The following is a 17,148-nucleotide window of genomic DNA, read 5'->3' as shown; positions in this document are numbered from 1 at the left end:
TAGAAATGGCTATAGCTCAAGGACAGATGAGAAAATGGGTAGACAGAACAAGGACAAATATTACAGTGGCTTAAGCCATGCTTACAGATGGTCTTTATAGCTCTAATTCCTTCAAAATAACATAAAAAAGAAACCAATTTTGTTGGTGGTGTTGTTCAGAGAATTGATATATAAAATGCATTTCTCGTTTTATTTTTGGCCAGAAAACAGTTAGCTCCCAAACTTAACTGTGCATCCAAAAATATGTTACCAGCAAAAGGGACTCTGAAACAGAAATACTGATTAGAAGTACTGATATTCTCCTCACTTCCTCTCCATTATTTTTACAGTAAAAACTAATACAGTCACTGTGTAGTAATATTTAGAATACTGCATTTTTTGCCAAAATCTTCAAATATATGATTCTACAATTAATTTTTAATGCCAGTATATGCTGAAATATTAAACTTTATAGTCCTCTTTGAATGTGTTAAACATGCTTATATCCGAACATCTCAGACGGAAGTAAGTGAAGTTACTTACACTTGACATATCTAAGCAGAGCTGTGTGGGAGTCAAAACTCCCTTTAATGGGACAGCCTATAATTGTAACGTCTCTCTGTTCAACATTGGAATGATTCCCTACGTTTCAATCATGAGAATTCTTTTAAAGCAAGAAAACAGAATGGCAGAACTTTATCTTTTACCACTGCTGCAGACCACAAAATACACTTCAAAAAGAAACATCATGAAAGCCAACATAATCCCATGGAATATCTACGGTTAGACAAAAAGACATTTGTGGAAGCCACTCACTGGCATACTTCCAAACAGCTCTCACTGCAGAAACTGATGTCTACTTTGACAGTGATTGTAACACACACAGTTGCATTCTGAACACCTTTTTTTCTCCTCAGGGCAACGTAGCCTCAGGTTATACAAGAGCAAGAGAAACGGCAGCGAGAAGTTTAGCTCATGGAGCATGCAAGTGTATTTTCAGTTTGGATTCTAAAGGGTGATGGGAAAGACTGTGATAAAATACAGAAGGGGAAAAAAGTAGCGGACAAGCTAGAAAGATCTTTTCACCCTACAGATCTTCTAGCTGCTCTGCTCTGAAAAGAAATGTCAGGTCTTGTCATTGTGTTTTTCAGATGCCTTTACAGGAAGAGCTGCATATTTCATAATTATGGCCAAACATGATGTTCAGCTCTGCACTAATAAGCCCATAAAAAGCAGACTGGAAGGGACCTCCCATCAGTCACTGGGGTACTGCTTGCTAACTGAGCTTTAGAGGGCAAGATCTCTCTACAGTAGAAAAGCTGCCTCTCTATAGCGAAAAGAAGGGGGTCTACAAAGCCAGGAAGTGTTCCACTGCATTTAATATGGATACATAAACCTCAGCATTAACAACCTTTTATTTTAGCAAAACCTGTGCTCAATTAAGCAAAGCTTCACTATGAAGGAGAAACTTATGATGACAACAATGTCTTAGAATGCTTCTAAACCATCTGAAGGATGTGTGAAGTCACCATTAGAGAAAACTTTTACTTGTAACTTTACCTTTCTACAACATCTTCTCCGTTCCAGCAGGTTGAACTGTCTCTCATTACCAGGTCTCCATCACACAGCCGTTCTGCTATAGAGGCATAAAAGGTTCGGGATCGCTTCATGTAATTGATGAACTCTCTGTAACATAGGAAGAACACATTTAGCAACAGAACAGTAAACTTACAGTTTAAACCCCCTGTCAACTTAATCCTCCACAAGATTTAGAGTTTAGAAGCCTTACAGAATTAAGTCGCCTAAGCTGATTAATTTCTATTTCTAATGTATTTCTGCTCCTATGTCTCACCCAGTCTTACTTGTCCAGTCTTACTACAAATAATTACACACAAAGGGTGGCTTTGACAAATTACATTAACACATCTCACACAAACCCTGAAAAAAGTCTACACCTACTGTTTCTCTATAAACAGATTAAAAAAATGATGAGAAAACATCATCCTTAAAGGAATAGGCTTTCCTCTGTTACTAGAAGTGAGTATTTCTCTATTTCCTGCAAACATAGGAGATGAATGAAGAATGTTCTCAGCAACCTCCTGGGTGGAAAAGGCTTCCCAAAGCTGACGCCCCATCACAAAACCTGCAACATGCTAGAAGCACCCCACAAATGCAGAAATACAGGAAGTCATCTTCTTGAGAGGCAGTGGGGCCGATTCCTCCCCATCAGCACTGTCCATGTCACATTCTCATTAGAAAGAAATTTCTCTCTCATCACGTCTTGCATCTCACCTGTGAAGAGGAGGCTGTGTCTCCTGCACTGGGGAATAACCAAAAGTCATGGCCAGTACAAACACCCCATTTCTGATCGTGTGTGTATGGAAAAATGCCTTGTGGGCAAATGGCTGCCTCTTGTATGGTTTGATTATACCTATATTATATGTGTGGCTGAGGTAGCCATAAAAATAAACTCTAACAAACCAAGTTTTAATTCAGCACACAGTCGGGAGCATTTAAGAATGAGAAATTACCCTGTCTCCACTGCTTTAAAGACTCCCCCGACAGCCCCACTGGGAAGGCCAAAGGACTCATCCTTTATTATAGAAGGAATTAGGTTTTAAGACCATTGAGTCCAACTGCTACCCCAGGACTGCCAAGCCTGTCACTAACCCATGGCACTGAGGGCAAACTGATCCCCCCTCATGGCTGCCCCTGCTCTCCCCTCATGGCCACTGCTCCTCTCCTCTCATGGCCACCACTGTTCTTCCCTCATGGCCACTCCTGCTCCCCTCCCATGGCCACTCCTGCTCTCCCCTCATGGCTGCCCCTGTTTCTCCCCTCATGGCCGCTTCTGCTCCCCTCTCATGGCCACTCCTGCTCTCCCCTCATATATTAACTACATGGTCTTAAAGAACTAACGCAGGAAAGCTGTTATTTCAGGCAAAGAAAAAAGCAGGAATTTCAGGGCTTACAAGCAGGGAATCAGCATTTCCACCTCTTGGCCACTAACTTACAAATAGGAGCTCTAGGTCTTCCTGGAACAAAGCTAGACCGAGAAAAGCCACTTACCTGATAGAACAGCTTGGGAGCATCAGCCATGAGAGACGTGACACCAACACTAAAGAGTTTAAAGGTTCTAAAATGGAGCTTTCATTGAAGGAGAAAAAGGGCACCCTTTTAACAGTCTAAACCTTGTCTTCCTCAGCTCACCCCAAAGAGGCTTCAACTCCTTATTGCTTTCAGCGGAGTGGGGCTCTGACAGTTCAAAGCAGCCTTTAGGAAACACAGGATTCTGAGTCCTACTCTTAAAGAGCGGAAATACTTACTTTGCATCAGGATAAAACTAAGGGTAGAAAACACAGTTTCCCAGCGTCCCGCAGTATAAAAGAAGCCTGCCAAGTTCTAGATTACAGCTGAAGCAGCAGCTTACAATGGAGAAGAGCCCAGTGTAAAGACAACAAAGTGTGTCACCTTGGTTCTGTTCTTACCGAGAGACTTTTTTCAGACTTCTTGATTTGTCATTCTTTGAAGCTTTCAGAGGCAGAGAACTGGAATAGGCCGGGGAGAATAAGCATCAACCAGGAGAGGTTGGGGAGTAGGGGAGAAGCAGGAATTCAGGCAAATGAGGACAAGAAAATGAGAAACAAAAGAGAAAAGTAAAAATTATTTGGAAGAAAGGTCACCAAGCACATGCATAGGATAACATAAGAAAACAAATGGGGAGGAAAACTGTCATGAGATTTTTTCAAAGTATAGATGCAATTAAAAATGACAATGCAATACTGGGGAAGAGAAACTAAAATACAATTGAGATAGTTTCTCCCAAACCTTTTGAAATCGCAGCACAATTACAGACACAGCTCACAGGGCAAAAATCTGAACCATTCAGTGGTACTTAAATTATCTACAACCGATACCAAATGGAAGAACTGTAGGTATATGAATCTATACAAGAAAACAGCAGCAAACAGGTTAGATTGGAAACTGTGGGAAGGGCATTCATTTTCTGGTACAATGAGCAATTTCCTGTCTGTTAATGAATAACGTAAATACAGGTAGTTTTTTGCTGTTCAGTTCTGGTCAGATTGTACCACTGAAAGGAACGAAACCAACTTTGCAAAACAGGAGAAACTGGCTCTAACCTTAGATTGAGTAAAGGACTGTGGAAATAATCATGGTAGTTATTTAGTGCAAATGCATTTTCTGGCACTGATGTCCTGAGGCCCCTTCATTAACATTCAAAATTGCCTTTAACATTAACATCATGATGCAGTTTTATCATAGAATCACAGAATGGTTTGGGTTTGAAAGGACCTTAAGATCATCTTGTACCAACCCCCTGCCACAGACCAGTTTGCTCCACTAGAACAGGTTGCTCTAAGCTCCATCCAGCGTGCCCTTGAACACTGCCAGGGATGGGGCAACCACAGCTTCTCTGGGCAACCTGGGCAATCCAAGCCAGGATTTTATCACCGTCATTGTATAGAGTTTTTTCCTCACGTCCAGCCTTACTCTCCCCTCTTTTAGTTTCATGCCATCACCCCTCATCCTATCATAACACGCCCAGCTAAAAAATCTCTCCCCCTTCCTGTGGCCACCCCTACCCACTAGCCCTCAGAAAGGGTGATGGCAAAGCTGCCAACATATGGGGGTCCTCAGAGCTGCTGAGGGTGGTCCTTATTCTCTTCAGGAAGAGTTAACTGCATGGGCAAGTATTGTTGAACCTGTCTGAAGGCGTACATTGCTCTAGCTGTTGCCATTTTTTTATACACGAGAGTAGAGGTGTAAATAGAGCAGGATGTGCTATCAAATCATGTCAGTGGAAACTGCACAGCTCTGGTGTCCCCAGTGTAAGAAGGACATGGAACTGTTGGAGCAAGTCCGGAGGAAGGCCATGAGGATGATCAGGGGCTGAAGTACTTCCCATATGAAAACAGGCTGAGAAAGTTGGGTCTGTTCAGCCTGGAGAAGGCTGCTATGAGGTCTCTTCCAACCCAAACTATTCTGTAACTCCATGATTCTATGACCTGCACTGAGCATCAAGTGAGTGTTACCTGCCACCACTGGAGCAGTGATTGCAACACAGCCAGTCAAAAAAGGAAATGAGCATTTTAAACAGAGGAAATATGGAGCTGTGGAAATTTCTGCTTCGGCTGTTCAGTCAGAAATGTTTGATTCAATTCCACAGTAAGTTACTGTATTTCTGGCTTTAATAATCTGTTTTGTACTACCACTTTAATATGCAAACGTTAACAAAATAACATGATTCTTGACTCAACAGACAGTTAATCTGAAATAAATAGATGCTATTAACTTCAAACATTCTCAAAGCAACTAAAAATGTTTGTGTAAAAGATCTGCAAGTTCACTCTGTATCAAAGAAATCCCAATGAAATATCATTTCAAAGCCTTTCTCCTCCAATGAGGCACCCAATATCAGTCCTGGGGTAAAGGTTGGACTTGATGATCTTATTTTCCAACCTAGTTGATTCTATGTTACAGTTCTTTGTTAAACATCACGTGTTTTTATGTACAGATCTGTAACCAGTCTATGTTTAGTGGTTTGAAATATTACATGCAGCAGATATGCTTAAAGGCAGGTATTCAGCTCTGGTAGGAGACCAGACCCTGACCAGAATAGTACTTTGTGCTGAACTTAGCAGTAACATTCCACTGATTGAAATTCTGTACATGCCATGGACATTCCCTGTACCATCATATGGTTTCAATTTTCTTTTCATCTCTACTACATGTTATAGGAACCTCCACATTAAACAAAATTACTGCAGCAACAAGGCTGCCAGTTTTAGTTAATCCCTGAATACAATTGTGTAATGGAAAAAAACTCCATGCTTTTCAGCTTAACCATCGGAAAAGGTTTAATACAAGATCATTTATTCCAGTTTTAGCTTCTTACACTATCGTCCCTCACAGTGTTGTGTAACAAAAAATATATAGGAATAGAATACAGTGGAAAATAAAGATGGGAAATACCCCAGGAACCTGAGAGTAAGAGGAGAAGAAAAAGGTTCAACTTCTACAAAAGAGGATTCAGTTGCTCTGTGAATCGAGGGACCATGCAGGACCATGCTGTGAGGAGCAGGGGAGGGTGAGGAGGACAGCCTCCAGCCAGACTTAGAAACGCACAGCCAGAAGACAGATGTCAGGCAAAGAGACACCATCTTCACCATCCCACTTTTCAACTGCACCAGCAGCCTTGGCTCTACTGAACAGCTGAAAACAGAAGTTCTTGGACCCTTTGGAAATGGAGCTTGATTTTGTAACCAGCCTTGCAAAGGAGCACACATACTTATGTAGGTAATAAGAGGTTTGGCACTAGGTTTTTAAGGGTTGGTACCTCAAAGCAGGTACTACAGAAGAGACAAGAAGCTACTTTGTTGTGATTTCTCCTACAAATGTGCTAACCAAGCTGGTTCTTCTCTTTTAGCTTAGGAATATCCTGACACGTTAAGGGGATGCACGACAGCTTGTCTGTTCACTTGGGGAATGCTGGCTCCTTCCTTCTCTTTTTCTTTCTTTATTCTAAAAGGCAGGAGTCATGATCCATGTTCCCCTTGAATTAAGGATCATTTGGAAGTATGCCTACTACACAGACCAGACTCACCCAGTCAGGCCAGTTTCCTGTGTGACCTTCTACCTAAACTGGCAGACATCAGACATTATTGCTCTTCCATTTTTTACATCACCAGAAGGAGTGGGACCAAGAAAGATTCTCACATAATTACTCTCATAATCCAGATGCCCTATAGCAGTTATGTATCACTCTGAGTTCATTTTATACAACCCACTACAGAATGATTTCACCCATCCATTTTAAAGTTTCATTACCCAAGATTGCTTTTTATTGATAGCATATGTAATAGATTATAAATGAAATGATAGATGGGGAACAACACAGCGATGTAGCCAGTCACTGTGTTTTTCACTCTATTTACTGCTTCATTCATTCCCAGAAGTACAAGCGTCATGCCATGAGGTTTATAGAAAGTTATGCGAAATTTGGAAATAATCTTCTATTACTAAAAAGGCATGGCTCCATCATTCAGTTTTTGGTGGATAAGGTCTCCATAATACCGACCAACGCTATTTCAGTAATGTTTGATGCCAGATATGTAGGGATGGCTTTAGTCTAGATTTTTTTGATAGATGAATTTCAGAGTGCAGACCAATTTGGGGGAGCTGTCTAATTTACAGTATATTATTTTTAATATATTTTCTTTTCCATCTGCAGGCCAATATCCTAATAATTCTAGATGGTCGGGAAGGGGAAGGAGCAGATCCCCAGGTGAGAAAGAACTGCTGTCATGCCAATAACACACCAAATTGCATCTTTTTAAGAAGTTCATAGGTTGGCAATTCTGCCTTTTTGCTTACATATAAGTCCCAGTGAAGTCAATGAGCTACACAGAAGATAGCTTAGGGCCGTGTGTCTTTAAAAACAATTACAAAGGGATAAAAATACCACTACTAATCAAAAAACTTATATTGCTGCTATTACTTTAACTTTTCAAAGCAGTGTTTGTTTCATTCATGCGAGCTGAGATGAGAATCGAGGTAGAAACGGATAAAAATCTCACCTAAAAAACACAGACTCCAGAATCCAGGCTATGTATATTTCATTATTACTGTCCGTCATCCACCTATCCAACATAGAGATACACATAGACCCCTGCACAGATTAGATACTGTTCTCAGATAGAGGCGTAAACCCAGCACAATTCCACTCACTTTGCTGAAGTTGTTCCAGATTAATGCTGGTGTTACAGGGAACGTGTTAGCCAGAAATATGTCATTGTGATTTTACGGTCAGTTAGCTCTGACATCTACTCATGTGTCACGAGTGGGACTGCAAAGACATTCTTCCCTCCCCACTTACAATGAGGAAAATGAACACAAGCTACGTGAGAGAAAGTGAAAGAAAGACTAGGAGATCCGGGAGCAGGGACACTCATGCCAGGACAGTGGCAGCAATTCATCTGTCTAGTGTCTCAGCTGGCAAGCAGCTGAAGAACAGAAGCCAAGATGGACATGAGAAGCCTAAACATACATCCATCTGCTCTGGTTTTGTTGTGTAACAAACGATGGAGATAGCCAGGGATCTCACTACTCCTCCCCAGCCCTGTGAAATGGGGTACTGACTTTCCTTTTCACCACTGTCTTTCCTTTTCACCACTTCCTTTTTCCCTGGATAAGCTTAAGTCCTTAAAGACCTACCAGTTGTATTTTAATTAACTGAGACTCAACTGTGGAAATTACTCTAGCCTTATGGAGGAAAAGCTTTCATCATTTTCACTGGAAGTTTCTGGAAATAATGAACACCTTGGTGCTAAGTAATGACATCAAATCTGGCCTGTAAAAAGCTTTTCTTGGAGAGACCTGCAGTAAAATACCATGAAGACATCTGTGTAACTATCAGTAATGGCCATGGCTGGGTAGCACAGAGGCAAGGTGACAGAACCCTGGCTGTGGCTTAAACACTATGGTGGAAGGAGCCATTAATACAAACTGTGAGGTAGACAGTTTATTTCAAAGCAACTGTTGCTTACGGTTACCTTCTTCTATTGTTCAAACTAGCGTGAGCCATCACGAATGTCTGGGTGTCAGCAGTCGCTTCCTTCACTGGCACTATATTGTCTGATGACAGGTTCCCTTCTTGCTGTTTGGGCTGTCCACACACTTTATCGACCTGTATGAAAGGAAGGGAAAGGAAAACTGTGTTTGAATGGAGAAAGTGATTTACAACTGCCCAAAGGTCTGCTTGTTCCCTGTGGTTGGCATTTACCGCAAAAGAAGGTATCTGGGTGACAGAAAGAAAAGATTCTCCTTACTGGGACCTGGAAACTAGTTCCCTGCATAAGAATGACCAAGGTAGGAGGCAGTGCAAAGAGCAGTGCTACCAGGCAGCCAACAGTCATGGATTTGTGACCTGATACCTGGACTATAACACACATGGGAAGAAGCTGAAATAGTGACTGATGGAAGTGTTGCCAAACCAAACTTATATTGAGAAACATACCCAGAGTTTGAGTGTACACAGGTTTTGGTGCAACATCTTCCCTGTGTAAAGAGAACAGAGTCTATCTGGTGTTTGAAGGGGCTTGTAATCAGAAGACAACTGAGTCTTCCAGTCTTTAACTAGACAATGTTCCCTTAAAAGAAGGGAATGAGCAAAAGAAGTCAGCATCAACAAATCACTGTACATAAAGACTTTTCTTGGACAAAACAGAGTGAAAAGAGAATTTCCAGCCCTGGGAAGCACCAGTGCGTTAGATCCTGGGTTTATCACACCAACATCACGCAGCCATTTGCCGTTATTGCCCTTCCTGAAGTCCTTCATAGGGGATTCAACCCAATATGAGAAAGCAAGCTTGTGTTTATCCTTTGTGCTCTGTGAAACTGAAACTACTCCTGCATCCTGTCACATTTATTTGCTGTAACACCTGTAAGTGACAATAGTAAGACAAATCTCTCCCCTTTCTAATCCACAAATAAGTAATCTGTAATGTTTTCCCCTACATTTAAATCCTCAAGCAAACATGAAAAGGTGACAAAGGAAATCCTACTGTGGGCATGGTACTGGAAGAGACCTTAATCAAACAGAATCCATCATCCCACACAGCACTGAATTTGGTTTCCCTTCTTCCATTTCCCATTATAACCAGGGTGACATGGATTCTTGCTGGTCTGTGCACTTTCCTGCATTTTTTAAACCCTTACTGAGTCACAGCTGCCAATCTGCTGAATGTTTCAGACCACAGATGACTTCAAAAGAATTTTCTCTGCCCCTTTGCACCACTATGTTGTATATGTCAGCACAAGTACAGGACCATTTTCTCTACCTCAGCCCATTTCCTCCAGGAAAACTACAGCTATGTAAAGCCAAGGTGTTTTCCTCAGGAAAAAAAAGGTCAGACATGAAAGGCTGGAGGGTCTATAGGCATGACACTTAAGATCAACTTTACTTGTATGAGTTATGGCCTGCTATAGTCTAATATGCTGTGAAGAACTTAAAGCTATAGCAATTGAATGAGAACATACTGGATTAATCCTGACATATCAAAGCGGGAGCCAGCTGCCTCACTCAACACCATGCACTGCGTATATTGTTCTGGTCCCACCAGGGACTAACAGCACTGGTTTAAAACACAACCTTGTGAAGTAGTTTGCTTCAATCCCTCCTACACTTGGGAAAAGAGAAAAAAATCCCACTCTATGCAAATGAAAATATCAACAAAAAATGCCTTTTGAACCCTTTGGAGGTGGACAGAGGGTATAGCACAGCAGGACCACATTCCTCCACAGGATGCTCTCCCTCCTGTGCCCCAGGTCTCCCGCAGCATGCAGACCCAAATTCCCAGCAGAGGTTTCTGCAAAATCCATTTCAGATTGCATCATGTCACTGAAGTTCATGTCTTCAAATTAAATACACCTCAAATTCAGTCACTATGTGACTAAGGCAGTTTTAAGCAACTACACCAGGGAGGCTAGAAAGGCAATCTGGTTCTCATATATGTAAGTGATGAAGAACTCGAAGTGTTTTGGTTTTCCTGTGAGAACTTTCAAAAAGATTTAGAGTCATCATTTTTGCAGCAAATCAATAGTTTAAGCATCCAAATGAAAACACACTTTGTTTTGATTTGTATTTTTGATACCATAGCAATAAAATGACCCTTTAAATTGCAGAAGTGTCAGTATTTTCTATTCCAAACCTTGACTTTGGGGTTTCCTTTCTAACCAGTAATAACCATTTCCTGCGTATCAAACAAACCACAGTACTTTAAGGAAAAAATATTTCTCAGTGGAAAATTTTAACCAGTTCTGCTCCAGATCATATAGCAGCCTTCCAGTACCTAAACAGGTCTACAAGAGAGCTGAAGAGAGACTTCATGGAAAGGCATGTAGGGATATTGTTTTATTAGTAATATTTATAATAATAGTTACATTACTCTTTTCCTAAATTCAAATCTTAGTACTTAGAACAATCAGGAAACACCATAAAGAATGACAAAGCTCATTCACTTCTATGATTTTTAAGCTTAAAAATAGGCCTGCCAATCTTAAATTACTAAGTGCTAGAAAATCATCTCTCCTTAACTATAACATTGATGCCATTCCTCGTCTCTTTGATGATATTTAATCAAACCTGTCTTCTAGAAGTGAACACCTAGAGCCAAAAAGTAGTATTCTTCAGTTCTCCTTATGCTGAATCAATATTCAGAACACTTCTTCTATGCACTTTTCTTTGAATTAAAGCCTTTTTATTTATACACCAATGATTCTTAAATATCTATCTTTCTAACCACCATAGCTACATTTCTTTTCCTGTGAAATTCCCTTTGTAATGAAATACAGAATCATACATATGTAATATTTGACCTCTTGCTATTTGTTCTTTAAAAGAGTGACTATTTACAATTATAGCAGAGGCTTAATAAAATAAACTGAAGAAATCTTACCCCAAAATCTTTTGAACTCTTGCAGCTTGAGTAACCTTAAACGTCGAGGTCATGTTTAATATATCTAATACAATCAAACAAGGGAAAAATGTCATGCCCTTTTGGATGCCAAGAGAACATTATCTCTCTAAAGCAGGAGACCTTTTCACTGCTTCAGAACAGTAATTTTCTTTGATTTCAGTAATGGGAAGTTCCTTCTAGTGATTGGGCTTTGAGTAATTTAAATGCTGACACGCTTTCCAGCAAATCCCCTCATCTTTAACCCAATTCAACTCTGAAAAAACCAGCATCTGGGCAAGCGCCTCTGAGAAATAACAGCCCTCGGCCCCAGATCCTGATGCTGCACAGCCATCAGCGCAGCCGTACCCCAGAGCACATGTGCCACAACCACTGTTTGAATCATAATTGGAGTTTGCTCATTCTAGCTGCCAAGCTTGAAGTGAGGGAAGCAAGACGCAGAATTACAAGGAACCCAGTTTTGAATGTTCAAGCTTGCATGTTCACTTTGGGATCTCACTTCCTTTGGGTCAGACATACCTTTATCACTTCATTACTGATGACACAAGACACCAATGGTTATCCTGTTTGTTATGTGAATTTCATTATGTAAATACAGAATCCTCTCCTTTGGAGTGGCTGTCACATATTACTATATTGTTGTTGCAAAACGCTCATTTTCAGTGCTCAAAAAATGAGTAGGGGCACATTTGATAACATGTAAGCCATTTTACATTAGGAAGTTCTTCATCACAAAGGTGTCATGAAGGTGCTGGTACAGGTTGCCCAGAGAAGCTGTGGCTGCCCCATCCCTGGCAGTGTTCAAGGCCAGGTTGGACAGGGCTTGGAGCAACCTGCTCTAGTGGAAGGTGTCCCTGCCCGTGGCAGGGGGTTGGAACTGGATAAGATTTAAGGTCCCTTCCAACACAAACAATTTCATGATCCTATGAGTCTGTCTGTGGCAGAAGAAACATCCTTTCAGGTATCAAGAACAGGCACAAACAGTGCTTGAATTCTGCAGCAGCTACTTAAATCAAATGCTACAAGACCTTCTCCCAAATTAAAAATGCAAATGATGGGGGCTTATATCACGACATCATACAGAAATATTGGTTTGATAACCTGTACCAAGCCAAACAACTGGGTATGCCATGAAGCCTGCATGTGAATGCACCCATTCAGGCTTTGTTCACAGGGATAGTAGCTGAGGATTTCTGGAAAAACGTAAAATAAGGAGACACCTTACACAGTATCAGGTATTTCAAGAATGCCATACATCTTCTACCTAAACAAAATATCACCATAAATTACAATGATGCTTTTTTTCGCTCTCACTGGCTTTTAAAGTTGTATACGCTGGTCAAGATGCCCAACTATCCGCAGCTTATCTCCAGATGTAAAAATATTTTAAGCAGGCAACAACTTTTAAGGCAACAACTTTGCCTATTTTGGTAGGATTTTCTAAACATCTTTGTTCAATTTAAATATGTATTTCTCCAGCTGAAAAGAGAAGGGGTAATGATTTATAAAGCCAGAACAAAACCAGCACCTGAGAGACAGTGATAGCTCTCCTCCTCCCCCACGGCATCCCCACGATCCAGAACTAATTCTTCCTGGACTTCATTAGTTCTAGTATTTGTCTTTAGATATTGACAACCTAGACAGGTTAAACTCAATTTTATAATTAATTACAATAATCTAGTATGGAAGCAAAATTCCACTGTGACTCAATCCAAGTAAGTCTTTTCAAAAGCTCTCTGAAAAATTAGCTAACTTGAAAGATAACGCAAGAAGAAAATCAATAGAAAGTTTTTATTCAGAATTCCCTTTTAGCACTTTTCAAACTTACTACAGTACGCCAAAACATGATTGCATGTTACAAGTTTCTCATGTATTCTTATTCTTAAGTAAAAGCAATTATCAAATATCATTAGGATTTCTTTTATCACTGCAAACTTAAAATGGAACTAAGAAAAACCCTTCATAGTTTTTCCTTCAAAGGTTCAATAACCAAGTACAAAGAGCAGCGAAGATGGATCGTAGATTTCACACACACATATATGTAAAATGTTTATATATATGTAAAGAAAAACACACTGTACAGACTAAACCCCAAACTGCTGGAATTCTGACTGCAGACAGAAGTCCCTAGCACTAACTGGTTCCCAGTGCAGGGCAGGGACACCTTCCACTAGAGCAGATTGCTCCAAGCCCCTGTGTCCAACCTGGCCTTGAACACTGCCAGGGATGGGGCAGCCACAGCTTCTCTGGGCACCCTGTGCCAGCACCTCAGCACCCTCACAGGGAAGAGCTTCTGCCTAATGTCTCATCTCAATCTCCCCTCTGTCAGGTTAAAGCCATCCCCCTTGTCCTGTCACTACAGACCCTTGTAAAAAGCCCCTCTCCAGATTTGCTTTAAGTTGGGTTAGAAGATAGTCACACAAGAAACTATAAATATACCATTTTTAAATCAAGTTAACTCTAGCAATGTTGATCTGTACCATAGTTCTTGAGGGTGCCCAAGAGCTCTCTGAAGCAAGAGAGGGACCCTTTTCACTAAAAGCATCTAGTTTGATCATCACCCCAGCACAGTCAGTCCCATAGTCTCATAGGCGGGCATGACCATTCAGATATTTAGGCACAAGCCAAAACAACCATCCTCACAGGCCTTCTGTTATATTTGATCTAAACACAGCTTTTACCTCAACTATTTTGCCTCCAGTCCTCACGTAATGCAAACAGAATTGTTTCTTAGCAGTTTTCATGTGGCTGGCATTATAGAATCATAGAATCATAGCATAGTTAGGGTTGGAAAGGACCTCAAGATCATCTAGTTCCAACCCCCCTGCCATGGGCAGGGACACCTCACACTAAACCATCCCACGCAAGGCCTCAAACGCAATTGTCAGAAGTGGGATTCAAACCCACGTCTCCAGGAGGAGACTGCGACCTGAATGCAGCACCTTAGACCGCTCGGCCATCCTGACTTATGCAGTCCATCCAGAAGAAGGTGATGGACAGTAACACAGAACAAGATTAATTTTTGCTTACTCTATGACTTACACTGTGTCTGTAAAATATCACATTAATTAGACGTCTGATTATGTAAATAAACTACATAACTGTTTGTGATCTCAGATAATTTGAAATGCTTCTCAAAACATCTGTGTAGGTCCATCTTCTCCAGCAGGGTGCTTGAAAGCAGAGTTGCAGGAGCTGGATACAAGCTCCAGATAAAAGGACAGGCAGAATGCCCACACAGAGGAGATTGGACGTCAGGATCGCTTGAGGGAAAGACATGGAGGAAACATTCTCTGAGTAAAAGAGTTTACTCCAAATCTCTCTCAGGAAACCTGCTTCTGTCACTTTGAACTGATACCAGAGCATGTTTGAGGGATATTTAAAGGGAAGAGAGCATCCTTGTTAGGGCTGGCTACAGCTGCAAATGTGAACCAGGCTTAAGATACAAGAAGAGTCACATATATCCCATATATTGAAGACTACTGATAAACATACCCTGAAAACACTTGCCAAAACTTATTATCAAGAGTAGGAAAACACCAATTTTCAGTAAAAAAAAAATTATATCCTTCGAAGATTTTTTTTTCATCGTTACTACAAGCATTTAGCTGGATAGATGAAATGCCTGAACTTTCTCTTCCAAAAGACATTATGAAGTGACCCAACAAAACTAGGTAGGAAGGCAGAAGGCCATTATACTTTCACATCATTACATGAGCTGAAATGATGCTGTAAATTTATGCAATCACTAAACGAACATGTCAATAACAATGTCAAGACCTCAAAGGAGGTCAAGATGACCTATTGAGTGTATAATAGGAATCTAATAATTAGAAAAGACTGGTAAAAGCATTCATTTCTTTTTTTCATTAAATATGTCATTTGAATTATGATTTGCTGACTGATGCTGTCAAAAATCAACATGTTTTCTAGTGCCTTTTATTCTGAATTCAAATAAGCAATTTCAGATGACACTGAAGACCTGAGGAATTACTCAAGAGCTCTAGCAATAGTACGTAGCATGATTATCAGGGCAACAGCAGTTGCCCTTGTTTCAAGCATTATGAAGACATATGAAAGCAAATTCTAAGACTTCTCTCCTGTCTCCTAAGGAAATCACTTCTGATGCAGCAGTGATGTGCTGCTTATAGCGGGTATCAAAATAGCTGGTTCTCCCCCTTACCTTAGGGCATCTCCTTTTCTATTGTTCAGTCTTACTCCAAGATCAACAAACTCAAGCAGGTCCATCAAGTGCAGTGAACATTGAGTTACACAAACCCTTCCACTTAACAAAAGCTAATCACCTCTTGTCAGTAACTGAGTTACCAGCTCTGACAACATGCTGAATTAATGTTAGCAATGCTATCAAGAATCAATCATGCTTTATCAACCACACAGTAAAGCAGCACATTTCATATCGTACCACATCAACAGCAGCACAGTGAACACCTGTGAGGCTTTGAAGACCACTCAGTACATGCAGCAAGCTGACAGAAAACAAGGATTCTCGGGACAAAACCTGAATTTGCATGGAAAAGATGTTCCGAAAGGGTACAGGATTGGGTATAAGAATATTCTAATTGAGCTAGCAACATGCCCTAGGGGCAAAGGCTAATGGCATCCTGGGCTATATTAGGACAAGCAGTGACCTTCACTTCTTTTCAGCACTGGCAAGGCCACACCTTGCCACACAGAGTACTGTGCCAGGTTCTGAACATCAGGTTACCCTGTCTGAGAAAGGGGTTGGCCTAGATGGCATCCAAAGGTCTCTCCCAACCTCAGCCAATCTGTGATTTGAAGAATTCACTATTTTGTTTCCTTTGTGGTTTGTGGTAAGTCACCTAAGCGTAAACAACACCCTCCTCCTACCCAAAAGACACATAAGAGTAGGGAATTTAGAATTTGGATGTCCCTATGGGACATATGGACCTGAATCAAAGCACAAGAAATCTCAGAAAGAGACCCGAACCAAGCAAGCGCCCAAAGCAGGAGAAAACAACCGGTACATAATAGTGTACAAACTTCTACACTCTCGCTTTAGTACTTTACTAAAGACTCATCTCACATGTGCTGAAGTCAACAAAACAAGATTAAGATTCAGTGGTTTTGTTTGCTACCTCTAAAAGGCACACAGGACTTCTGTTCCTTATAGGACACTGAGTGCATAAACCACTGTATAATGCCAAAATACCAGAAGAAAACTGGAGGCTAGAGCAGTACCAAGACTGATGGGAATTCAGTGTAGTCAAAGTGCAATCATTCAACACACATTCTAAGCACTCCAAAAGAAAGTAGCAAGAAATTTGCATTTTAAGAGAGGAAATAACTCAGTTACATTCAGATAGCTCAAAAACAGCTATTTACAAAATAAAAATGAAGCAAAACACAGTATCTAAAACCATATTATCAAACAGGACAGGAAAAGCTCCCTGTCAAAAATGAGACAAACATGTAAGACAGGCTTGGAACTGACCAGCTCCTGACAACCAATTTAGGTCTCTGACAATTAAATCACATTCCGAGTTCAAAAGCTCTGGCAAGGTGCCTGCTTGATTAGATACTTGCCTACCTAAAACTTGGGGATTTGCAGAATTGGGCTATAAATCTCACAAGATCATGGTCTCACAAATATCCCAGTGGGTCCAAGGCTGCCTCTGCAGACCCAAACGTGCAG

General features: G+C 40.8%; 1 protein-coding gene and 1 non-coding gene across 6 annotated transcripts in view; both read right to left on the bottom strand.

Annotated features, from left to right (window-relative positions):
* The window catches only part of LOC136012332 (glypican-5-like), a 392,267-nt gene that overhangs the window by 223,070 nt on the left and 152,049 nt on the right, over nt 1–17,148 (bottom strand). For 4 of the 5 annotated variants that reach the window (XM_065675474.1, XM_065675473.1, XM_065675475.1 and 1 more), the window contains 3 exons: nt 8,553–8,686; nt 3,468–3,527; nt 1,540–1,665 (listed from right to left, as the gene is read on the bottom strand). In XM_065675474.1, coding sequence (XP_065531546.1) covers nt 1,540–1,665; nt 3,468–3,527; nt 8,553–8,686 — 320 coding nt within the window. The remainder of the gene's footprint in view (nt 1–1,539; nt 1,666–3,467; nt 3,528–8,552; nt 8,687–17,148) is intronic. The other variant, XM_065675471.1, reaches the window with a different exon arrangement.
* TRNAL-CAG (transfer RNA leucine (anticodon CAG)) lies at nt 14,357–14,440 on the bottom strand. The gene has a single exon. It is a non-coding gene; the product is annotated as a tRNA-Leu (tRNA).

The sequence above is a fragment of the Lathamus discolor genome, chromosome 3, assembly GCF_037157495.1.
Source record: "Lathamus discolor isolate bLatDis1 chromosome 3, bLatDis1.hap1, whole genome shotgun sequence".
NCBI classification, from domain to species: domain Eukaryota; kingdom Metazoa; phylum Chordata; class Aves; order Psittaciformes; family Psittacidae; genus Lathamus; species Lathamus discolor.
This window is presented reverse-complemented; position numbering and strand designations above follow the sequence as displayed.